Source organism: Lycium ferocissimum, chromosome 1 (genome assembly GCF_029784015.1).
Source record: "Lycium ferocissimum isolate CSIRO_LF1 chromosome 1, AGI_CSIRO_Lferr_CH_V1, whole genome shotgun sequence".
Classification (NCBI taxonomy): domain Eukaryota; kingdom Viridiplantae; phylum Streptophyta; class Magnoliopsida; order Solanales; family Solanaceae; genus Lycium; species Lycium ferocissimum.
The window spans coordinates 6889410-6915891 of NC_081342.1; the positions used below are offsets into that span (position 1 = coordinate 6889410).

General features: G+C 31.4%; 1 protein-coding gene across 1 annotated transcript; it reads right to left on the reverse strand.

Moving 5' to 3' along the window:
* Positions 1-13018: 13018 nt before the first annotated feature.
* LOC132038997 (uncharacterized) lies at positions 13019-25306 on the reverse strand. The gene is made up of 5 exons (XM_059429557.1): positions 25291-25306; positions 16348-16563; positions 15425-15653; positions 14600-14752; positions 13019-13720 (listed from the first exon to the last, which is right to left on the reverse strand). The coding sequence occupies exons 2-5, from the start codon at positions 16549-16551 to the stop codon at positions 13047-13049; spliced, it is 1260 nt and encodes a 419-aa protein (XP_059285540.1). The 5' UTR covers positions 16552-16563; positions 25291-25306; the 3' UTR covers positions 13019-13046.
* Positions 25307-26482: the final 1176 nt, after the last annotated feature.

A 26482-nucleotide genomic window follows, 5' to 3' on the forward strand; every position in this document is an offset into this window, starting at 1 on the left:
AAATTGAAGCTTCAGAGTAGTAATTATGCAGAATTGGCAACTTCTTAAGTGACTCAAATCTCCAATTTCCTTCCTTAATCTCATGCTTTTCACTAATTAATTCAGTTTTTGGATTCAACCCTTTTGAGATAATTGATTCAGCACCTTGACTTTCACTTGCCCCGTTCTGCAACTTTGCAAATTCAGTTGTCCAGAGATTTATCAGACCAGACATTTTTCTGTACTTTGCTTTATGTGTGTGTTTTTCTGTTTGATGGTTTAAGTTAATATTATAAAGTGACTTTATATACTAGTGAATTTTTTATTTATTACTACTACAAAGTTGGAGCACACAAAATTCATAGTAGTATATATTTTTAGTAGTCAGATTTACACTTGCTTTTGTTGTGTGCGGCTTTGTTGTGTGCGGCATCCTGTTTTCAATTTTGATGGATATACATACAAATAGTATTTGCTATGTGTCCTAAAACTATGACTTGAAAGTAGTATACGTGTGACTTTTGGCCCACATGGCATGATTTGATTGGTTGTTCTAAAAGAAATTGGTTCTTCCTGTTGGTAATTCAAACTGTGTGCGTGGGTTGGCCAGTTTTCCGACTTGTAGTTGAAAAATAACCCGAATATTATTAAAAAAGAATAAACTACTTTTAATACGAAAATATACAAAAATATCTTTAGTTAAAATACGAAAATTTGAAATGAGGTTCGAACTTATACGAGTTCAAACTCTTGGATACCCAGGAGTTTGATTTTTATAACTTAAAACTAGTGTCATTTGGTCCGTGCTGGGCCCAAACCGATATTAAAAATTCAATTTGTAGATATTTTTTCTGCTCTTGATTTTTTATTCTTGTAACCTCAGTTTGACATTTTTGAAAGACTTCTCAAATATTAAAGTTAAAAAACGTATGTCAAAAGAAAAAAATTTAGTTTATATGTTAGATTTTTTAAGAAAAAAAAATCAATAATTGAAAGTTATTCTAATTTAATGAATTTTTTTGATACAAGTCCTCGATGATCTAAATTGAGGTTTTCATATGTTAAATTAATGTCATTTGAGTTCTTTGAATTGAACTCATATTGGCTAACTACTAAAATATATTATCTGGATAATTAATAATTTATATAATTTAGGAAAAAATATTTAAGCTCAGCATGAAAAAGTTATTACTCCTAAGACACACATAAAATATTTTATCCGATATTTTACAAACTATTACAATTGTAAAACATATACTTTTTACAATTATCTAGTATTATTATTACTGTATCTAGGTGAAATTGTATTTATTTAAATAAAATGTTTGAATTAGAATATATATAAAAATAATATTTTATAGTTCCTCTTTTAATATTAGTAATTTATTAGATAATTTATGTTAAAAGTGCAAGCACGTAAAATTTAATTAATTAACTACCATACTTCAGAATTCATTTTTCGATTGAGACGGAAGGACTATAATTTACATTTTTGATACATTTTAAAAATATTTAGCAATGAAATAAGTTATTTTTTTTTATTCTTTTAAGTGAAATCCCTTTTAATTATGTTTGTCAGCATGTACGACATAAAATTACAGGAAAAAAAATTAAAATAAAATAATAAATAATATTATAAGAATAATTTTTTTAATTATAGGAAATTTTTTTAAAATAAAATAATAAATAATATTATAAGAATAATTTTTTAATCCCATAATTACGCCTATGTTAAGATAGAATTTGAATGGTAGGATAATTATTTACGTTTCTATAATAAATTCTTATGGAAAAATATAATTTGGAACAAGTTTAATAATATTTCCACATAAAACACTTAAATATGTATGAGTATGTTTTGTTTTCATGATATCATCATTTTTAGTGGCATAAAAAAAAGCCCTAAAAGTTCTTAAAATTTACCAAAATATGTGACATTTATAGAGTCATAAATATTTCAAATAGGATAAAAAAGAATAAAAAAATTCATGTGAGGACTACAAAAAATAGAAATTCTCCCTTATATATAGTAGTAATTTTAGGGCATTGTAAATAATTGTAAAAGAATTCCATTCAGGTTTAACTTCATAGCGCCCTTCGGGTTGAAAGTATAAATGTATTGCTTATTGACTTTGTGTAAGAAAAGCAATGACATCACTTCTTTCTCTCATAGAATCAATCAAGTTGTAAACTTTACTTTTACTCCCTTAATTTTTAATAGTTAGAAAACAGCAGTCCCTTCCACCTTTTGAATGAGATCGATAACCTCCTTAAGCAACAATTTTCGATAAGCTTTAATCTCTTATCTTTTAATGGCTAATCAATAATACCCCTTCAATTTTTAAATAGGATAGATAACCCCCTTTAACAATATTTTTCCCTGAGCTTCGTAATTATTATTTTTTATTCTAATCCGACATATTAGATATTAAAACACCAAATTATGTATGTGCCCGTTACGAGTGATCTTGTATGTGCATCCTTAGAATAATATGATTCTAAAACTCAAAAGCCTAAAGATAGTGGCCTCGCTAATATTAAATTGAACCTTTTTTTTTTTTTTTGTGTGTGTGTGTGTGTAGCATACATTATTTTGCTGAAAATGAATAATTCTTCTTAATCCTAGTAAGTAAGAACTTCAAAAGTTGCAATTGCTTTCTACACTAAAAAATTCTTAATGAACACAGAACCCTAAAGTACTATATATCACAAAATTCAACCAGATCTAGCTAGCATTTACATTAGGATTCTAAGCAGCATTATTATAGCAATTGTGTCCATTTTGTCACTGATCGTATTTCAATTAGGCATAATAGATCCGTCAGAATAATTTAATCTTCCAACTAGTATAGAAAAACAAGAAGACGATTACTTTACAATTTTTTTTGGGCAAACTTTAATATGGATCATGTTGCATACCAGAACAATCCCAACAGAAATATAAGTTTTTCATTTTTTTTATTTCTTCAAGTATGTAGGAGTTGAACAAAAAATATAATAATTCTAAAGCTCACCGGAAAATGTTGCTCAAGGGAGTTTTTGATCCCATTAAAAGGTGAAGAGGATAATTTTTCCCAATCATTAAAGATTAAGGGAGTAAAGTAAATCTTACTCATTACTTAATTAAGAGTACCTAACACTAAAAAGGGCATAGAGGTCAGATTGTTCTCATTTTTGTATTAATGATAAAGATTTTAAAATAATTGTCATTAGGAAATTAAAATAAATGGTATAAGTATAATATTGCAAATCACTAGGGATTAATGTTATGAAACCATAATTGAACGGATATCTCTAAAATTATTCCTAAATTAAAAGTTAGAGTTGCATAATATGATAGTTAATGTTTTATACAAATTGCAGTTTGCAGATTGTACTATACTTATTTTTGTTGTCTAATTTTGATTATCAAATTGTACTATATTTATTTTTTGGCAACAACTGTAACTACAATTGTGCTATATTTATTATTTGGGTCTAATATTAATTTCATTATCAGATTGTACTATAACTTTTCTTAAATTCAACTGAAATCTTTGGTTATAAATAGCGTTACTCTAAAATCTAGCATCCCAGATACAAAGGTATAAAATACATATATTACAAATTATGAATTTCACAAAGGTTCTAACAGTGGCATTTCTCCTTATTATGATTTTTTTAGCAAATAGTAATGCTATTACTACGGTTAAAATGTCCTGCGATATAAAATGTAGATTAGCATGTTTGGGCAATCCTGTTTGCATAGCAATTTGCATTAAAAATTGTCCTCATTCTATTTCTTCTAAGGCATTGAAATGTAAGCTTACTTGTTCAAATGAGCATTGCTCCAAGTTCAAAGAAGGTATACTTCTTTTCATATATATTTTAAATTCATAATTCCGTCCCAATAAATTAAGTTACTATCGTTAAATGGAATCAAAATAGGCTGAGTTAATAAATAGACGGATTACTAATCTGAAATGAGTTCGGTTGAAAAAGCTAAAAACCTGTCATAACCCAACCGTCTTATTCTTGCTAGCTTTTGTTTCTTTGTTTGTTTTTTTAGAATTTGTTGAAGTACCTAATCTTTTTTTGACTATATATAACATAGTATTAAAAATAATAATGTATTTTGAACAATATCTTGATAAGGTTTCTCATTAATCAATTTGAACTACTGTATATATAGCGCAATTTTTGGATGGACTGAATTGGACGGGTCAAAATAGAATGAGTTAATAATAAATATGCGAGTTAATAACCCATCTAAATTTACGGTGATTTGGCGGGTCATATTTTTATAGTCTAATATTGCCACGCCTATTTATGTTTGTCCCAATAAGTCAAGTTTAAGACTTACTTTTAAACAATTTTTTGCTAGATGAGGAGCTGATAAGCAGCTACTTGGATGAATGTTCAACAAAAGATTGCACCTAGTTAGAAAGGCATGTACTATTATGCTACTTGTTTACTAAAAGAAAACTAGAAAAAGATATTACTATCTTGATGAATCAATTTTAATCAAGTTATGATGTCAATGAAGTACTATGTTTTAATAATCCTTCTTTTGATTTGCAACCTCCTTTACTATCTCTTTTCTTCTTCTAATAAAGAGAAATGAAGTAGCTAAGTTTTGTACCAATGAATGATTTGATTTTATTTCTATTAGGCAAATATTTAATATCGGGTAAAATAAACTTTTTTGATATACAACAGCGGATGTCGAATATGGTGTGTTGGATATACAATCTGCTAATTTCACTGTTGCAATTTTTTTTCCTAATATTTTGGACTATTTTTTGTTTCCACTAAAGTGACAAATACAAGGACGAGAAGAAATAATTTAAGGAAAATCATATTTATGCAAAAAACTTATTAAACTCTCTTTCTCACTCTTTTTGAAGTCCTCTGCACTGCTAAAACAATAATTCTTGAAAGAAACGGTTGGCATTGAGCTTTCTAATGCATAATAATTAGATAATTAGGAGTTATGGATATTACCAATACCAATTAAAAGTAGAATTTATGTGAGAAGGTATGAGTAATGGAGATGATTTTCTTTAAAAAAAAAAAAAAAAATTGTGAAGAATAAGAAAAGAAGTCAAAAAAGATAAATAGAATCCTTTATCAAAGAGATATGTCATATCACTTTGTCTACACCGGGCTGTAATATATATATGGATTTTGCTAACCTATAACATGAAGGTTGTAGGATAGCATCCTACCCATTTTTTTATTCACTTAGCTATGAAAACTTATACGACTAAACGACGGAGAGTTTTTTCCCAGTCGGACTTTATATTGTTTGAACTATCTTTCTGATTTCAATTGGGTGCGCTTCGGGCTCCATTGTCACGTGAAATTTTCAGAAGAGCCTTTGCATTATTGTCCTTCTTTATAAATTAACATCATTGGTCCTAGTTTCTTTCAAAAAATGCTTTATTAAAGCTACTTTTATCAAAGTTGTTTTCATCCGTCTTTATTCTTTTTTCAACGAATCTGCTTTTTTCTTTGTCTTGGCTGTCATGATTATATGTCTATTCGTCCTTTTTACGTGTCAAGGTTGTATAGTGCAGTAGAATTAAAACCCATCCCCGAGTCGACGTCGTTTGGATCTTGTGAATCTTTTCCATTTGGTATCAGAGCTAATTTTTCTAATCCTATTTCATTTATTAGTTCTTCTTCTTCTTCTGAATCTGATGAGTCTATTTTAACTTTTTCTGTCTTATTATTTATTCTTTTTGGACACGTATTTGCTAAATGTTCTATACTTCCGCACGTAAAACATTTTAATCTGTTTTTATAATTTCTTTTTGTTCTATATTTTCTCACATGTCTATTTTTATCTAAATAAGGCTTTCTAAATTACCGACTTTCTAAGATAATATTTCTTTTTATTGTAGCTTCTATTGTATTGTGGTTTATGCTTCCTATATTTCTTCCTCTTATAATTATCCTTATCGTAACTTTGAGTAGTGTATACAACTTTTTATAAAAACTCATTTCATTTTGTTTTAACTGTTTTTATATTTGTATACGCGTACACTTTTCTTGTAATATTTCCATTATATGTTGTATTTTATGTCTTGTTGACCATCTTGCATTAGGATGTTGTATTACTCCTTCTATATTACTCTCCTAGTTAGTATATTATTAACTTGTGTTATTGTAAAAATCTATGTTATATAGATCTATGTTTAAGTAATTTATTGTTATTATGGATCTGTTACTCTTAGTATATGATTATTCTCTTAATTTCTTAATAAAATCAATGGATTAACTTTTGTAAATTCCTAGGTGATGAGAGGCCATTAAAATGTCCAAAGATGATAAAGGACGAAATGTTGGCCATGTCCAGGGTGTGATTAAAGAAGAGAGTTATTAAGAACAAAGATTAAGATAAAGAGATGAACAGTGTAACAAGATTCATGATTGGACAGAGTCCGGATTATTATTCAAAAAAAAAAAAAGGGGAGATAAACAGAAACTTAAATAAAACTACATGGCCAATATATATATATATATATATATATATATATATATATATATATATATATATATATATATATTACTACTATATATAAGAGAGGATCTCAAAGTTTTTTAGTCCTCACATGAATTTTTTTGTCCATTTTACCCTTATCTGATGCTTTAATTACCTTGCAAGTTCTTATCCATTTAGATAAATTTGAATAACTATATGGGTTCTTATGCTACAAGGAGTGATGATGTGGAAAAGTGATATTGACACCACAAAAGATCTATTTATTCAGCCAAATTTTTTTTTTTTTTTTTTTGGTAATTGAACTTTTGTATTAATTACCAATTGAATCCTGTACAAAGCCATAGCAGCGGTGACTCACTCTGCTATCCAAATTGAAACTATGCAAATGCAACAGACCTATGTAGTACAAAGCTAGACTACTAGAATTTAAGTTGGTACATGATATTTCTAATTCTAGGAGATGCTCTGCAACAGCAAACAGTGGCTATTATTATTCAACCAAATTTAAAATTGATTAAAAAATTATTGTCTTTCTTTTATGTGGAGATAATTATTAAATTTGTTTAAAATTATGTTTTCCTATGAAATTTATTATAGACAAATAAAAATGCTATCTTGACATTCCCTTTCTATGTTAGTACATTCTTAATTATTTAATTTAAATTATTTTTCATATATAACTAAAAATATTTCGACAAAGTAATTTAAAAATATAGTTAAGCTCTCTGAATAATAATAATACTAATAATTTCAAACGAGAGTGATTTTTTTCACATTTTTGGATATTGGAATGTTTTAAAAAAAATGAGATAATCAACATTTTGTATAATTTACGACAAATGGTTAGTTAAACATATACTAAACTACATCGTTTAAGAAATCACAATATAGATTTCTTAAAAAGTTAAATTAAATTAAGAACAATTAGAAAATACATCATTTCTTAAGGACGGTGAAAGACTAAAATAAGAAAACAAATAATTTCATTTACTTTCCAATTTCTTTTGTATGATTTAATTTGAAGGAACATCTAAAAAAGTATTTTGTCGTTTCAATTTAAAAGTTTTCTTTATTTATAAATTAACATCATTGACGTTATCATAAAACAATTTGTAACAATAAGTATTTTTTTATATTACTTGAATACCATAATTATTTGTTTCTTTCAAAAATGGGTTAACCAATATCAGTTTAATTGAGAAAAAAGAAATTAAGTTAATCTGACATAAGGTAAAACTCAATTTGAATCATTAAGAACTTTAATCTAAAGAAAATTCAGTTAAATAAAAAGGAGAAGAGTTTGGTGCGTGCATTTGTTTGAAAATAAAAAGGTGGTATAAATATACTCTAAGGAAAATGTTGTTATTTAACTTACAATTTTTTTATATGATTTAATATTCTAGCAATATCGAGAAATTGTTGAACCACCTTTACAAATGATAAAATATTACAAAAACTAGAGTAGCGAAAAAACACATAAAAAAGCTGCAAATATAAATTTTAAATTAGGACCAAATGCCACTAGTGTGTGTGAGTGTGTGTGTGTGTATATATATATATATATATATATAATTTGGTAGTTGCATAATTAGAGTCGCATAATTTGACAGTTAATGTTTTATACAAATTGCAATCTGTAGATTGTACTATATTTATTTTTGTAGTCTAATTTTGATTATCAAATTTTACCATGTTTATTTTTTGGTAACAACGGTAAATACAATTGTCCTATATTATTTGGGTGTAATCTAACTTTATATCATATTTTTTTGTAACTTGTCTTAAATTCTTCTGAAACCTTTGATTATAAATAGCGTTACTTTAAAATCTAGCATGCCAGATACAAAAGTCTAAAATACATATATTACAAAATATGAAATTCACACAGGTTCTAACGGTGGCACTTTTCCTTATCATGATTTTTGTAGCAAATTGTAATGCTGCGTTTAAAGTGCCTTGCGAAATTAGATTAGAATGTTTGGGCAATCCTATTTGCATAGCAATGTGCTTGAAGGTTTGTCCTCGTTCTATTTCTTCTAAAGCATTGAATTGTAAGCTTACTTGTTCAAATGAACATTGCTCCAAGTTTAAAGAAGGTATACATCTTTTCATATATTTTTTTATTCAATGATTCCCTCCTAAGTTAAAGGAGTGTCAAATGAGTCAGTTGGATTGAATTTTGATGGATTAAAATGGGCTGAGTTACTAAGTGGATGGATCATTAATTTAAAATGAGTTGGGTAGAAAAGGCTAAAAACGGATCAACCCATCCAATTCTTGCTAGCTTTAGTTTGTTTGATTTTTTTTTTTTAATAATTTCTTTAAGTACCTAATAAAACATTTTTTTTATTATGACTATATATAACATATTAAACAAAAAATCATATTTTAGAAAATATCCCCGAGAAAAGTTTCTCATTGGTCAATTTGAATTATATATGAGCGCAATTTTTAGATGGACTGAATTTGGTGAGTCAAAATAGAATGAGTTAATTAATATGTGGGTTAACGACCCACCAAAATTTAAGGTGATTTGACGGGTCATGTTTTCATATGCTAATTTTGTCATCCTATCTATGTTTGTCCCAATAAGACAGATCTATGACTCCTCATTTGTTTTCATTAAGATTAAGATTCCGAATATTAAGATGTGCATTAAGATCTTGTCCGATGAATGCACATCCGAATATTAAGATGTGGTCTTTAGATCCAACACTAAATGATTAAGATTTCTTTGTTTTCAATATCCGAATGTGCATGTTAAATACATTATATCAGTAAAATATTATAAAAATCTCATTCCAGCAAAATATAAAATTATATTTTTGATAGAAATAATATTTTGAATATTATATTTGATAGAAACATTAAACTATCTGAAATGCAAATTAAATTTCTATATCAATATAAAAAATTACAACAAGGTAACATGAATTATTTTTAACAATTCAACATAAATTAATATTTTAATTAAAAAAATTATCCAGCTAACTGCGGCAATTTGAATTATCCATGAGACAAACACACCTGAGACAAGATAAACAACCCACAAACAAGCAAAATACCAACTACATATGAAATATTCTCCGACCTCTTGATTTATAGTTAGTGAAACATAGAACCCAGTCTGCATTACATGATCATGCTTTACAAATTGTTCCAGAAACTGAAGCATCAAGAGAGCTAATATACAAGTTGGAGTGTTATATAGTCTCAAGTGAAAAAGGGCAAAAAGAAAGTGACTTTTCTTCCAAATTGAATTGCTTGGATTAATATACTGTTGGAAAATATTATTTGAGAACACAAAAATACATGAAGAAGAAGATAAAGATGAAGGTTTGACAATATGAACAATGAACACAACATCATGATTGAGGCTTGAAACATGTCTAAACACTTTCCTAAAAAATCATATTTGCTCCCTCTACTCTTTGAGATTGCTATGGGATTTTATGCAAATAGTTTTAGTAGATATATGGCTCTCCGAATTTACAGCATAAGCAAATAGTGAAGAAAATTCTATAGGAAAAAAACTTGAACTTGATCTTTTTTGAATTGGAGAAGAAAGAGTATTTTGCAGACAAGAATATTCTACAGGATTAAAAAGTTATGTTGGAATGTTAAAGAAGTTGGCTTCAAATAAGAAGTAGTAATGAAAGGACACAACCTTTCATTTAAGGCACCTTTTCATTTAAAATGTTTAATTTTATTTAAACAAAATTCCAACATAAACATGTATTGGTGTTGTATGGTAACTATAACGAAATTGCAGCCATCACCAATATCAACAACGCGCATCTACCATAGTGCCCCAAACTCATAAATTCCTATCACGGTATAATCTCATCACAGAACCTCAAACTCAGAAAATAAAGTTTCTTTATTACTTTGAGCAAAAAGTTAATCTTTTTTGTAACAGAAATATCTAAAAACACAGTAGGTTGATACATGGGCGGAGCCACTTTTAGCGAAGGTTAAATGTTAGATATTATTAGTATATATTTAATTTTGCACACCCTTAATACAAGGAGAAGAAAATTTGAACACCCAATAAATACCATTACACCCAAAAAAATTGTGAATATCAAAGATACTATACAAAATACTTGTAAAGATTATGAAAACTTATCAAGAGGGAAAAATGGTATTTGGTTGAGAAAGAAGAGCAAAGGCGTGAATATTTTTGCCAGAGGCGTGAAAGGTTTTGTTCGTGTATTATTTTAATGAGTCTAAATGGAATAAGACAAGATATCCGATTTATTCGGATGTATTCAAAGTATCTATTAAGAACTTTTATAAGGAAACAAAACAAATGCACTTAATGGGTCGTTAATTTTTTAATGAGTCCGAATAATAATTAAGAATCAGACCTTAAAAACAAATGCACTTAATGAGATGAATCTGAATGATTAAGATTCAGACCTCCATTAAGTGCAAACAAATGAGGCCTTACTCTTTTAACAAATTTTTACAAGACGAGGAGCTAATAAGCAGCTGCTTGGATGAATGTTTAACAAAAGATTGTACCTAGCTAGAAAGGCATGTACAATTATGCTACTTGTTTACTAAAAGCAAACTAGAAAAATATATATGACTATCTTGATGAATCAATTGTAATCAAGATATGTTGTCAAAGAAGTACTATGTCCAAAACTTCAAATAATCCTTCTTTTAATTTGCAACCTCCTTTACCATCTCTTTGTCGTCTTCTTCTAATAAAGAAAAATGTAGCAGCTAAGTTCTTTATCAATGAATGATGATTTGCTTTTATTTCTATGAGGCAAAAAATTCAATATGGTGTAAAATAACCTTTTTTGATACGACAGCGGATGTCGAATATGGTGTCAATCAAACTTGTTTGATATAAGATCTGCTAATTTCACTGTTGCAAAAAAACTAATATTCTTCTGATTTTTTAAAAATATTTTGGACTAATGTTTGTTTCCATTAAAGTGACAGATAAAAGGACGAGAGGAAATAACTGTTGAGGAAAATTACATTTATACAAAAACTTATTCAGAAAGCAAATTAAACCTATACATGGAGAGTAAAATCAAACAGAGAAATTAAAGTTATAAAAAAAAAAAAACAGCAAGGAAAGAAAAAGGTGTAATAAAGCAGAATCCAGTTTCCTTCAAGGGCTAACGCAATCAAGAATCATGGAAATTGAAGCTTCAGAGTAGTAATTCTCCAAAACTGTCAACTTCTTAAGTGACTCAAATCTCCTAATTAGGACAGAGTGGAAACTCCAATTTCCTTCCTTAATCTCATGCTTTTCACTAATTAATTCAGTTTTTGGATTCTTTTCTTCCACTTTTTTCTGCAACTTTGCAAATTCAGTTGTCCAGATATCTATAAGACCAGACATTTTTCTGCACTTTGCTTTATGTGTTTGTTTTTCTTTTTGATGGTTTAAGGAATTATTACAAAGTGACTGTTTATATACTGGTGAAGTTTAGGGGAAAGATAAAGAGTCAAAAAATTTTGTTAAAAAGTTGCAGCACACATATTTCATATAGTTTCAGTTGGACAGATTGACACATTTTTGTGTGCAGTTTCCTGTTTTTAATTTGATGGATGCTATAAACTATATACTAATACAGTGTCCTAAAACTGTGAGTCAAAGTGGTATACACTGCTCGTAAAAATTAACTCAGATGCCAGTTTTCCAACCACTTAGTATTAATTTAACCACCATGGCACCATTTAAAATATAATTATAGCTTTGATGGATACAAATACATTAGACAGGATTGAAGCTGTGGGTAAGCCTTGAAGAACATCTTATGGCTGTTTTTGAGTGTGATCCTGATCTCCTTGCTTTCCCTTCATTGGATCCTAGTCCAACTTTAGACATATGCATGCACATTACTTTTTAAAGAAATTTTAAGTTAAATATATATTGTCGAAGAAATTTTAAGTTATATATACCGTCGGTATAAGGAACTTTTTTACCATCAGGTCACCTTAATCAGTTATAGCAGATAATTTATCTTATTTTTAAGATTACAAATCCAACATTTTAAGGGACTTACCCATAGATATATTTTGGATGACTTGATACTTCTCGTTCATCCATCATGACATTGTCCCAGTGTTTTAGGGCATCCACTATAATAACCTAGCAATGCCATAAATCTAGGGGTTTAAATGATAGTGTGATTACTATATTCTCTACATTGCAATTCGATTTATGTCAAAATGTGTTACTTGTAATCTTCTCTTGATGTGGGAATATATCTTCCTTGATAATACTTTCTGTAAATAAATCTTGGTTTTGAAACATGCTAATCTGTCGGGGCGAATGTACAAGTTAAGATACGGGTTCCATGTCACAAGCTCCATTCCCTTCTTTTTTTATTAACATTCAGATAAACTTGCGTGCATCTCGACTAATCTATCTAATACTTGCTACCTATTACCAACACTTATATCGAGTAACTTTGTCCACTAAATTTTAGACATGAAAAGAAATCACCTAATGTTTTTATGTCTTAATATATAACTTCGGACAAACGCCATTCTTGATGAAAGTTAATAGCGACGTCTCTAAAGAGAAGGCAAAACACTTTAATTCATATTAATTCACCAAAGTAAAACCTCGTTTCAGATATTGCAAACAAGAAAATGGCAAGTCAAGAATATTCTCAACAACTAGAGCTCTAGACATGATAGTCTTCATAACCATATCTCTACTAGATTTTCCTAAACCTCTGCTCACAACAAGAGATGTATTACATACCCAAGGCACAGACACTACATAAGCCAGACCATTGTTGGAACTCTTACTCCCTAACAAAACTTCTTTGTATGCTCTGCACACTTTAGAAACATACTTTCCCATCGGCAAAAGGTGAGAACCAGGTGGACTGAAATCAGCATCCCTGAAGTCTACATCTGAGTGAAGGTTTATGACAACGGTTCCATGCTCGGGGTGAAGTTGGTCTGCGAGAGCATTGAGGAAAGGAGAGTGTGGATCCCACAGGGCGTGAGGAAAGATATCTTCCCCGTCATAGGCATCGATGAAAACTAGATCATAAAGATTTTTGTTCTCAAGGAGAAACTTCTCAGCATCTGATTCGTGTAATTGAAGCCTCTCATGAATGCCTTTCCATTGTACTTCTTCAATAGGATCAGGAATTGACTGTGCACGACTACCAGATGGGGTCATAACTGAGTAAGATGGGAACCCCATTGCTTGGACTGAGGCTGAGATAACCACAGGGTCAATTTCAGCTATGTGCACTTCAGCACCTGATACATTGTAGTTGGGAAAATATCAGTACGTCAAAACAAGCAAAAGCTAGTTTAGGAACAAGTGCACGCAAAGTTTCAATAACAACGGAGAGAAACTGAAGTCCTAAGAAGTAAACATGAGAATAGGATTTAAAAGCAGAGAACACATAGTTTCTCTTCTAGGCAATCTGATATTTATATCTATTCACCAATAATAGAAACAATCCAAGATGTTCATTGTACAAACATATTTCAAATCAAAAAACTATAGAGACCACTATAGAACTTTGTAATATTTGTATAACAGTGCTCCAGGTTCTACTATTAGGAACAAAAGTTTCTCCTTCATCATTTACCCACATCTATGTGAACGAAACAAAAACTACTTGGATGAATTTTCTCTGACACAGAGAACAAATACTTCATTATTTAGCCCCCTGTCCATGTGATCCAAACAAAACCTACAGACCAAAATCACAAGCAATATTCAAGTTAAAAGGCACTCATTCTGTCATTTATTCTTCCACCAGACCTTGCATCCTATATATCTTCTAGAGAAAAATGAAGTTCCTTTATAAGTTGGAAGAATTCAGTCAGTATTATATTTGAGTTATCAGAGGGACCAACTATAATTCAAGAAACACATAATCTAAAGTTTCCTATATCATCTTTACCTGCATCATGTCATGTCAGGTTATACGCCTCAATACTTGCCTTCAAGATGAGTTTTTACATCAAAAGGAGGAGAAATATGTGTCTTTAATATCAGAACCAGTGATAAGAAGGATTGGATAATGGTTTCCCATTCAGACAATGTCAAAAGACACAACGCCACCAAAAGAATGCTCAAATTCAGAGGCTTAAAAGGGAGAATAAGCAGGATAAAGCATTCCGAACCTTGGATTTTACTCGCCAAAAACAAAGGTATGCTTCCTCCACCATGCCCAATGCATAAAATATTCATTGGTTTTCTCCCATAAACTGCACTTTCAAGATCAAATTTGCAAGATGCTATGGTAGCCAAGCCAGCAGAGACCATGCTCTTCACATCTGTGGAGAAGATGATATCAAAAAGATGCAACAAATGTGAAAGCATGATTATCTTTGAGGAGAACTGGACAAGTATGACACATTGAATAAGTTTTAGTACAGGATAAGGCATACTTTACCCTATTGAAACCCCCCCTCCCCCTCAGTACTTAAAGTAAAGGGATCTGACATGAGAAAAGTGCCTGACATTCTTAATTCATCTTAGTTTTATTTTCAATATCACTACCATCTTTACACTCGGTTTAACAAAAATTGAGATTCATTGCACAAGAAGAGAGAAATCATGCAAAGGAATTGGTGTAGGAAAGAGAAAAGGTAGCTGTAAGCTGAGTAACTTGTATATTCCTCTATGCCCTTTCTCATAGTAAAGCAGCAAAATTAATTCTCGATAACAAAGACCAGACCAACTCAAGAACCAAATGCAAAACTAAGAAAAAAACTTACTTATTTAGGGGGATCAACCAGCTATTGAAAAGAATAAGGCAACAATAGTACCATTCATCCGTTAGTTTTATTATTAGAGCATGCCTTGTCTGCCTCTCTATGTAGGAAATTAAGACACTAAAAGCTTACTACCACAAACAGAGAAAAAGCATATGCATCCTGAAAATGTTCTACACGCAAACCCATTGCAAAGGAGCTGCAGCACAAAAATAAGATTGCAATATTTACATGGAACGGCGAGGCACTCTGCCTGTTGCATCAAGCATATCGAACCAGGATCTGATTCCCTGTAAGCAGCCATAATTTTAACGGTGCTTTGGCGAGTGTCGTCGTTAAAGTGAAGATTACGCCATTGGTAACCAAGAATCCTGAAATTCCCATTGTGTTCATGCCCCGGATATATCTTTTCATACCTCTTCTGAAGCCAATTCTCTATTCTTGCCCAATAACAATTTTCCTGACAAAATAAGTCATTTTCTTATTTCTACTAATGAGTAATGATTCAAATAAAAATCCATTTTTAGTGGAAACATCACATCCCATAACAAAAATAACAACAACATCTCAATCCCAAACTAGTTAGAATCAGCTATATGAATCCTCAATATCCCCATTTCCCTCCATGTGGACTCCATTCCCATAATTTGCATTTCCAGAGAACTTTAGAAGTGTGTACATACACACACACACACACACAGAGTTAAGAGTCCCACAATGGGATGAGTAATTGGCCTCCATATATCGACTTGGATTATCCTCACCCCATGAGCTAACTTTTGGGGTTGAGTTAGGCCCAAGAACCATTCTTTACCCACAACTTTCAGCTTCCAATAATTGGCCCGCTCCTCTACTCTTCTCCACTAAAGTACAAAACAGGATTCACCAGCTGGATTCGAACTCGTACTTACAACACATGCAGCATTGTACTACCTTTATTATAGAAATCAAAGCCTTAGAACTATAACTTAATAGCTCTCTTTAGCTAATAAAAGGAGCATATTCAACTATTTATCCTAGTTAGAACTTTGAAGTTCTTGAAATACTACATAAGAGGATTGGGAAAATTAGAGCCAAATACCATTCGGCCATCTTGTTTACAAAATATGTACAGAGTGTATAGATAGTGTATAAAGGGAGAGAAAGAACTGAACTGGTCGGGAAGAAGGGAAAGCTACAATAGAAACGACGCCGTTTCCCTTATCAGACACTGATCGGAAAACAGTGTGTCCATCGGAAGTAGAGTTCCACCATTCAGATGAATAAAACCAGTCGCCTTCATCTTCTATACTTTCTCGTATTGCTGTTGATAAACGCCTTAGCTGCAATTGCGAAATCCGTTTGCTTAAATTCAACATTTCTCATAAACCCTTTCTAAACCCCCTCTATGGATATTTCGGGTCCTTTTTAAAGGGTCATTATATACCCGATAAATTGTTCAAATTTATCTTATCTTACTATGGGTAGAAAATTTATTAATTTTACTCTTTAGGTTCGAGGGTAAATACAAGTAAGTACGTGAGAAATAACCGAACCGGACATAGAAACGGCCGCTCTAGCTAAAGCATGAGCAACTTGATTTCTAGAGAAACGAGACACTAACTTGAAAATCTTTCATTAGTGTCTCACAATCGAAAACAAAAGAATCGAAATAAGAAATATTTGAAATGTTTTCTTTCGAGAAGAGCTTGAAGAACTAACGGATTATCTATGTCAATCACCACATAACTATTAGCAAAGCTGATCTTAACCAGTTGAGAGCTTTCCGAAAGCCCATAATCCTTGCACTAACGGGCTAGGTACTTTAATATTTTAAAACCTTGCTGCCCGCGAATGAAATCTCCGCTTCTGAGTTCAAAGTATTTTTAATAATAGATAAATATTTTTAACATTTTTCTTTGCATCATTTATTCTATTTCTTTAGGATGTCCCTGAGAGTAATATATATATATTTCATGAAAATTACAAACTTCACAGTTCCATGATTATGTTGGTTGTGAATAATTCTTATGTAGAAAATGGCTGGAGAAACTTCTTTGCATATGTGAGGCCAGGTTTCCTTGTTTCCTTAGCGTATCTTGAACCAGGGAATTGTACGTCACTAATATTTCTTTTCATGCCTAAATTTTTAGTTTAGAGCTCACATAACTAATTTATTGAGTAAATATCTCAAAAGATCACTCAACTATGGGAATTATACAGCAAAGTCATTCAACCTTATTTTGTAATCACTCAACTTAGAGCTTTCTCTCATAAAATTACTCAACCAAATTTGTCATAAAAATCTTAAATAGCAAAATAAATTACGCAATTTTTTAGCCCATGAACTCCACAAATAAAACAAAATTAAAGAAGACCCATATCTTACACTCGACCCACCTAGCCACAAATCAAAAATGGGTCTTCATCTAAAGCCAGAATTGTTTTAACAGATCTCGTGTGTTGACACCCAATTTTGTCCCACCTTTCCTCCGAAATACCTATTTTTTTTCGCTTCCAATATTTTTGCAACTTTAAAAATGATTATTTGCATTTTTTACTATAATTATTAACTTTTATTAATACCGGCGTTTCATTATCCTGTCATTATCTTTTATAACCGTTACTGCTACCATTATTATTATTATTATTATTATTATTACTATTATTTCGTTATTATTATTTACTACCAGTATTATTGTTATTCGATTTTTATCATTCAAAGATTTTGCTATCTTATGCACACGCTTCGCAATTATCTTCGCATAATTAAATAATAGCGTTTATTTACTATTGATTTTCAACATATTATCGCACGGCTATTACGACATCACTTTATTTTTATCTGAGTACTAATAAATACATACTTTATATGAGATAATATTTTAATACATGTCAGCATATAATTAGTCAAAATGGGTCTTTTACTTCAATTTAGAAGCCTACATTTTAATTCACCCCAACCCAATTTTCAGATCAGCCCACGTTTTGATACCTAGCCCATATTTTAAAGCAACAACTTAGCAGCCCATGTTAAAAATTCACCAACCCAAGCCCACATTTTATTCATCAGCCAAATTATTGGTCCACATACAAGCCCAATTCACCCCAACCCATTTTAATACCCAATCCATACTTTAATACACGGTCAAAATTGACCCAGTCCACAAACGGACCGGGTCCGACCCATTCCCGTTCAAAATAAGAGGGTTTCCCTTCATTTTTTTCGTCTCCTCCGCCGCACCCCCATCCCTTCTCTCTCTCTTTCCCTCTTCTCCTTCATCGTTTCCTTCACCCCCCACGTTGCCTCTGCCGCTTCCACCTTCCCCTGTTCCCCACGCTCACTGCCATCCCTATTCCCTCTGTTCCCCACGCGTCTTCTTTTATTATTTCAACACAATACGAAGCAAAACCCTATAAATAGGGGCGTTTGAATCGCTTGAAAGAGAGGATTTTTTTTTGATTGAGGTAATTCCGAAAGAACTAAGTTTTCAGCCGCATAAAAACCCTCAATGAAAGTTGTATCTCCAACTTTGAATACTTCAGAAATACCAGCCTTTAATCGCACGAATTCCCCTTTTTAAGGATTAGTTTGATTTTCTAAACATCATTTCCAGCACTAAATTCCCCTTTTTGTTTTGCCCTTGTTATTTGTTTGAATCCGAGCGTGAAAAAAGTAGATTTGAAGTGTTCGAGGTTAGATCGAAACCTTCGCACCCACTTCGCTGCACCCGAAGGTAATTCTCCATTCTTTATTTCTTGTCTTGCATTTTCTGGTTACTCTGTTTGTTTTAGTTTGTCATTCTGTGATAAAAATATGTTATTATAGTTAAGTTAGGTTAGTTTGGTTTAACAGATAGTCTGTTTGTTTGTCGATATTAATTCAAACTTAATCAGTTTCGTATGATGGCTTAATTATCGAGTTTGGCTCTATTTATGTAATTACATATTAGGTGTGATAATTTGGTTTTAAGTTAACTCGAATGAAGGAGTTACTTATGTTCATTGATTTAAGTTGCGCCTTGCCGTGAGTTTGGCTAATTAGCTGGTAGGATATTCGAATCTTGATCAAATAGTGTTGTTAGGTCAAGCATGATCAGTAGTTAAAATCTGTAACTGATTTCCATTTGCTCCCAATTATGTTAGCAAAGAACATCCCCATAAGATTTGATGTATTTCGGTAATGATATAGTAATGTCGAGGGCTGAAAATTGTAATATAGAGAAAGCATATCCAGTTTGTACTATGATAAGACTAATGGCTTGTGGATAAGATAAATAAATCTGGTTTAAAATCAGCATAAGGTAAAATTGACGTGCTGTTTGGAGCTATTAATATACATCAGTTTCAGTTCTTGGGCTGGTTTGCATTGTCTTAAGGAGGTTAAAATGAGACTGCATTTTCATGAGTTTGATTTTTTTTAACAGGCTGGTTTTCTTCTCAAAATAAGGCTTGCTAGTTAAAGAAAAAACACTCTCCTTTTTAATCTAATGTGTGAATTGCCTGATGCTAGCGATGATTATTTGTGAGTCATGTTCGTTTGCTTAATGTGATAAGAGTCAATCTACCAAAAGGAACAAACAGTCTTTGAGAAGTCATGTATTTCTAGTGTGAGCTTAAAGGAAATAACAGGTTATATTCAGATCATAAGCATAATACCCACAAGTCATAGGTATTGAGATCTTGCACTTGGTTGTTGTCTTACTATCTTTGTCCAAAAAGGATGATCATGAATCTGTAAGAGAAGTAGGAGGATAATCATTGTATGTTGAAGTACTAGCTTTGAAATCTCCACATCATAAGTCTTTGATTTTCAACTCGATGCAGCCCTTTAAGTTGATGTGTGTTCATGAGTTAAAACTCGAGTTAAATATGCCAAATCAATGTTATTGTCGTTTCCCTGTAATTCAGTTGAGAAGTCGAGTGCTAGATTCTACTATTCGTACTTATCCTTTGAGTATTTTTAGGCATGGTTCCTTTTCCCAGTGTGCTTTGAATTAGGCATCATGATTTGGTATATATTATATGTTATATTTCAAGCTACGTATGAATCAGGTGTATTTTAAAGGAAAGAAATATATTTTGGATTTTGATTAGTTAAGAATAGAATGAGTTCAAGATAAGGCATCAAGTCACATTTGAATATTTTGAATATGCTGTTATGGACTTCCAATTAAAAAGATTATATTGCTGCGTTTTGGCCTTCCTACTGCCATGTACTGTTGTTACTTGGTTGCTGCCTTTTCTTGAATAAGCTATTACTGCCCCTTCGAGGCCAACAACTGTTTCATTAAAGTCTGTGTTGTATACTTAAATGCATGTCTGTGTTGTTTAAACGTAGCCATAAAGGATTTGTCAAATTGAGCATGTTCCACTTAGGAATAAGAAGTGCCTTTGCCTCTCGGTAGTTTGCACACGTGTGTCTAAAACTGTCCATTTAGGAGTATGCGTTCGTTCTCTTAGATTTTGCATATGCTCATCGGATCATACTTATTCCGCAGGCTGTTAAGTAAGCGTAGATTGATATGTTTTGTTTTTTGTATTGGAGTATGTGAGATGACCATCAATTTCTTTTTGCTCTTCTTGCATTTTTGAATTTGCCCATGTTGAATTATCTCCTCATATTCTCTATCTGATTTTTGTTTGTGGTGTGATATACCTCAAAGTATACATGGTGTATAGAACTTAATATACACTAGGTATATACCAAGGTCGTATATTAGTGTATACCTTTCAGGTATACCATGTATGCTCCGAATATCATGCGTATACTGGCCATTGCATATGTCTAAACTGCCACGGGTCTGTTATATTCGGGCCAGTATCTCCCCTTCTAGCTGCTGAGCTTCTACTGTATGCTCAGTGTGAATTATTGGGACTGTTTTGAATATCGTATGGTTTGGATCTTTACTTCATCACTGTTGTTAAATCTCGGGTCTCACCCTGTCTCTACCTGTGTTGGGCCTTGGACTTAATTTACGGTTCTACCCATTTTGCCCATTCTTTTACAATCTCTTGTTTAGGCCGTGTTTGTTTGTCTTAGCCGAATTAAAAATTAATTTTTCTTATTGTTATATGATAATATTTGAAATTTCCTTCTTTGAGTTATGAATCTTGCATTATTAATCATCTAGATCCATACTAATCCTTATCTTTCGTTTATGCATGACTATCGCATACGAGTCGCTCGAACTCGTCTCCTCCCGCATTCGGCGTTGGGCCAAAGGCCCAACATGACTCCTCTCGTGTCTAACTCTGTCTGCAGCAGCAATACAAAGAAAATCACTGGGCTTAGGCCCAATAACGTGAACAGTTCCAGCAGTTGGGCCTCAAAATGGGCCGGATCCATTTCATTTCTTTTCCTTCTCTCTCTTCCTTATTTTATGGTTATGTATTTTTATTTGCTTTGTATGTCTAACACCTTATCCTATTTATTTATTCTATTTTATTTTATTGACTTAGAGGAATTTAGAAAATTAGTGGGTTCAGTTTTAGTAATGGGTAGTTAATTTAAGAAAACTAGTAATTAGTTCCATAAGTTTCATTTTCTTCTTTTATATTAAAGTTACTTATAGTATTTATAATATTCACTCTTAGAACAATGGATTTTCAATAAGCGTAAACTGATATTTTTGAGTTAAAGGAATCATATTTCATCATCTTGGGAATTTTAACACCACTAACACGCAAGTAGGAATCAAAGAATATTCTGTAGACATCTTTTAAGGATTATCCAAATTATGCACATTTTTGCCAAATGTAGTTAATAAAATATAATCTTGTTAACACTCTTAAATCGCAAAATCAATTGATATCTCACCATTTGAGTTGTTTCAAATATTCATTAAATGGGCATAAATTCGCATTTTTCTTCTATTTATATATTTTATGCAAATCTTATTTTTTATAGCATCAGCGTTATTATTTAAAGTCTTTGCAACATTTGCAAGTCTATTTTAAATGGCATTTGAAGTTTCCTTTTATGCAAATTATTGTATTTTCTACAAATCTCATCCTAAATAGTATTTTTATCTAAAGCCTAGCAACTTTTATAAGTTTTATTTTAAATAGCATTTAAACTCTTCTCTTATGCAAGTTACTATATTCTTACAAGCATTATCTTAAATATCATCATTGCTTTCATTTAAGGTCTAAGCAACTTTTTATAAATTTTATTTTAAAATAGCATTTAAAGTCATCTTTTATGCAAATTATTATTTTCTGTAAATCTTATTCTAAACAACATTATTACATTTTTCTTTAAAATCTTAACAATATTTCTCAGCCGTTTTTCTTAAAACGTAAAATTTGCATTTGCATCTTTAACCTTAATTAATTAACCTAAATTTGACCGGATAACCGTAGTTAACGGATCTTAGAGGATGCCTAACCCCTTCCCTTTAGGATAATATAGAACCCTTACCTAGAATCACACTGGTTAAGCAGACTATTAACGGAGGTTTAGTTAGATTTACCTTAGTTAATAATTAGGTGCCCTAATTCACCTTAAAATCAATTAGGTGGCGACTCCTTAAAACAAGCGATATAGGAATCTCCATGTTGTCTTTTTTAACCTTCGGTTAAAATGGGGTATAACATCGTGATTATTCAATTTGAAACTTTAAGTGATTATGAAAACTCATCTACGTAGAAAAGAAATATTAAGACGTACGATTCCCCTGATCAAGATACGCTAAGGAAGAAAGGAAACTTGGCCCCACATATGCAAAGAAGTTTCTCCGGCCATGTTTCTACATGATAATTATTCACAAACAACATAATCAGGGAATTGGGAAGTCTTTAATTTTCATGAGAATTTTCAGGATTTTGCGAGTATTAAGAAAAATAATAAAAGGGTAAAATAAATTTGAAAACCAGGTGCTCAATATAATGATGATGACCATGAGAAGTTACTGCTACAATGCTGCTTCGTCCAATCACTTGGTTTTGCTGCTGATTCTTCATTCCTTTTTTTTTTTTCTTGGCTCTCTTTTTCATAAACTCTGTGTTTACTTAGATGTGTACTGGTTTGAACCTTGTTCTATGTCATGTAATTGAGAAACCCAGAAAAGTTATTTGGGATTTAGTGAGTAGGGGATTTGAGGGGGATTGCATATAAAAACAATTTAGTACTATGATAGAAGCAAGATTTTTTTATGTTTTATTTTTAAGTTCTTCAATTTTCAATATAGCAAGAACCTAGAGTGTGCAGGCACGTTTAATCTTAAAAATAACAAGCCAGGGAACATAAGTAAGGTGGGATTTTCATGCATTCATTATGACCCATAATGTTGCCATCATTCTGATTTTCTACCAAAAAATTATTTTAAAAAATTCAAGTTCTTCCCTTTTTTCTCATTTCTTTTTCTAGGTTCCCACAGCAATGAACCAGTCAAATAATGTTCAGCTTGAAGTAATGATTTAAGAAATTGACAGCCAACAATACATCCCCCCTCCTTTCCCAGGTCATGATAGAAAATTATAACCAAATGTTTTGGCCCCTAATATTTAGCTCAGATTTTTAGTGAAATTTAAAGACAGTCGAACAAAAACTACCAGATATTAAAGCAGGTCAGAAAATGATCTCTTCATAAATAAACAAAATAATATCTTTACAAAAATGAATCCATCCAAAAGAAAGCAACTTGATAAATAAACAAAAATAATAATATTTTTGTAAAATGAATAAAACAAAAAAGAGAGCAACTTATTGGGAGTTCCAATATGGGGATTTCAGAAAGAACCTTAAATGTCCCTTAAACTTCATTTATTTTAACTTAATGGTAAGCAATATTGATGGAGGAAGGAAATTTTAAGCGGAAGAACAACAGTGATGTGGTAAAATCGGTTGTAGTGGCATGCCACATGGCACCCACCTCATCAATTGTCGCTATATCGATTAAATATCCATCTTGGACAACTTTAACGGAGGATGGGTATTTGAACCAATAATATAACAAATTTCTTTGCCTACAATAAAAGATAACTTGTCATTTAACTATTTTCTCATAGTACATGGGTATATTTGGCCCTTTTTCCAAATTTTTTTGGTCCAAGCATGTATATCATATTCATGTATTTATATGCAAACTACTAAAATAGAACAATTCAAAAGCCTAAAAAAGAAAAAAAGAATAGTGACATGTAGTAAAATTCCATCATATATTTCCATTTTCCAGAATTATTGACATGATATAATTGGATAATTTGTTTTTTCCATCATGTCAGATTCTTTTTGATGACAAATTTGGTTGAGTGGTTTTATAAAGAGAAAAGCTCGAAGGCTCACCAATTTTATTCCAAAATTAAATCTCTTACTACATAATTTGAGTTAATGACCTTTTGAAATATTTACCAATTTCTTTCAATCCAAACATTGATTCAACAACACAACATAATTCGGTATATAACAATGCATTATGAAACGACTAGAAACAACAATTCAAACAGGCTGTAAAAGGATAATTACCTCTACTTGCACCAGGTTATCAATCTTTTATCACTAATATGTAAACTCTTGGGATGTGAGCAATCTTAGGCCAGTCCTCCCCTACTTCCTTCTGGCATCTTCGCTTCAGGCCTGATGAACATCTGCTAATAATTAGCTGAACATCTGCTAATAATTAGCTTTTGCAATGCCGCCAGAGATCGCATGCCTTCTGGAAAGGATGTCAACATAGGGGAACCATTAATCATCAATCAAAGCCTTAGAACTATAACTTAATAGCTCTCTTTAGCTAATAAAAGGAGCATATTCAACTATTTATCCTAGTTAGAACTTTGAAGTTATTGAAATACTACATAAGAGGATTGGGAAATTACAGCCAAATACCATTCGGCCATCTTGTTTACAAACTAAGTACAGAGTGTATAGATAGTGTATAAAGGGAGAGAAAGAACTGAACTGGTCGGGAAGAAGGGAAAGCTACAATAGAAACGACGCCGTTTCCCTTATCAGACACTGATCGGAAAACAGTGTGTCCATCGGAAGTAGAGTTCCACCATTCAGATGAATAAAGCCAGTCGCCTTCATCTTCTATACTTTCGTATTGCTGTTGATAAACGCCTTAGCTGCAATTGCGAAATCCGTTTGCTTAAATTCAACATTTCTCATAAACCCTTTCTAAACCCCTCTGGATATTTCGGGTCCTTTTTAAAGGGTCATTATATACCCGATAAATTGTTCAAATTTATCTTATCTTACTATGGGTAGAAAATTTATTAATTTTACTCTTTAGGTTCGAGGGTAAATACAAGTAAGTACGTGAGAAATAACCGAACCAGACATAGAAACGGCCGCTCTAGCTAAAGCATGAGCAACTTGATTTCTAGAGAAACAGACACTAACTGAAAATCTTTCATTAGTGTCTCACAATCGAAAACAAAAGAATCGAAATAAGAAATATTTGAAATGTTTTCTTTCGAGAAGAGCTTGAAGAACTAACGGATTATCTATGTCAATCACCACATAACTATTAGCAATTCTTAACCAGTTGAGAGCTTTCCGAAAGCCCATAATCCTTGCACTAACGGGCTAGGTACTTTAATATTTTAAAACCTTGCTGCCCGCGAATGAAATCTCCGCTTCTGAGCTCAAAGGATTTTTAATAATAGATAAATATTTTTAACATTTTTCTTTGCATCATTTATTTTATTTCTTTAGGATGTCCCTGAGAGTAATATATATATATATATATATATATATATAATGAAAATTACAAACTTCACAGTTCCATGATTATGTTGGTTGTGAATAATTCTTATGTAGAAAATGGCTTCTTCTTTGCATATGTCGGGTGTTTCCTTGTTTCCTTAGCGTATCTTGAACTTGTACGTCACTAATATTTCTTTTCATGCCTAAATTTTTAGTTTAGAGCTCACATAACTAATTTATTGAGTAAATATCTCAAAAGATCACTAACTATGGGAATTATACAGCAAAGTCATTCAACCTTATTTTGTAATCACTCAACTTAGAGCTTTCCTCATAAAATTACTCAACCAAATTTGTCATAAAAATCTTAAATGGCAAAATAAATTACGCAATTTTTTAGCCCATGAACTCCACAAATAAAACAAAATTAAAGAAGACCCATATCTTACACTCGACCCACCTAGCCACAAATCAAAAATGGGTCTTCATCTAAAGCCAGAATTGTTTTAACAGATCTCGTGATTATTCAATTTGAAACAGCCGGTGATTATGAAAACTCATCTACGTAGAAAGGAAATATTAAGTGACGTACAATTCCCTGGATCAAGATACGCTAAGGAAGAAAGGAAACTTGGCCCCACATATGCAAAGAAGTT

Coding starts and splice junctions, on each gene's coding strand:
- LOC132038997 (XM_059429557.1), bottom strand. CDS start 16,551: ATGTTGAATTTAAGCAAACGGATTTCGCAATTGCAGCTAAGGCGTTTA. Junction 14,753..15,424: donor AGAGTGCCTCGCCGTTCCAT/GTAAATATTGCA, acceptor TCTTCTCCACAG/ATGTGAAGAGCATGGTCTCT. Junction 13,721..14,599: donor TTTGGCGAGTAAAATCCAAG/GTTCGGAATGCT, acceptor ACAATGTATCAG/GTGCTGAAGTGCACATAGCT.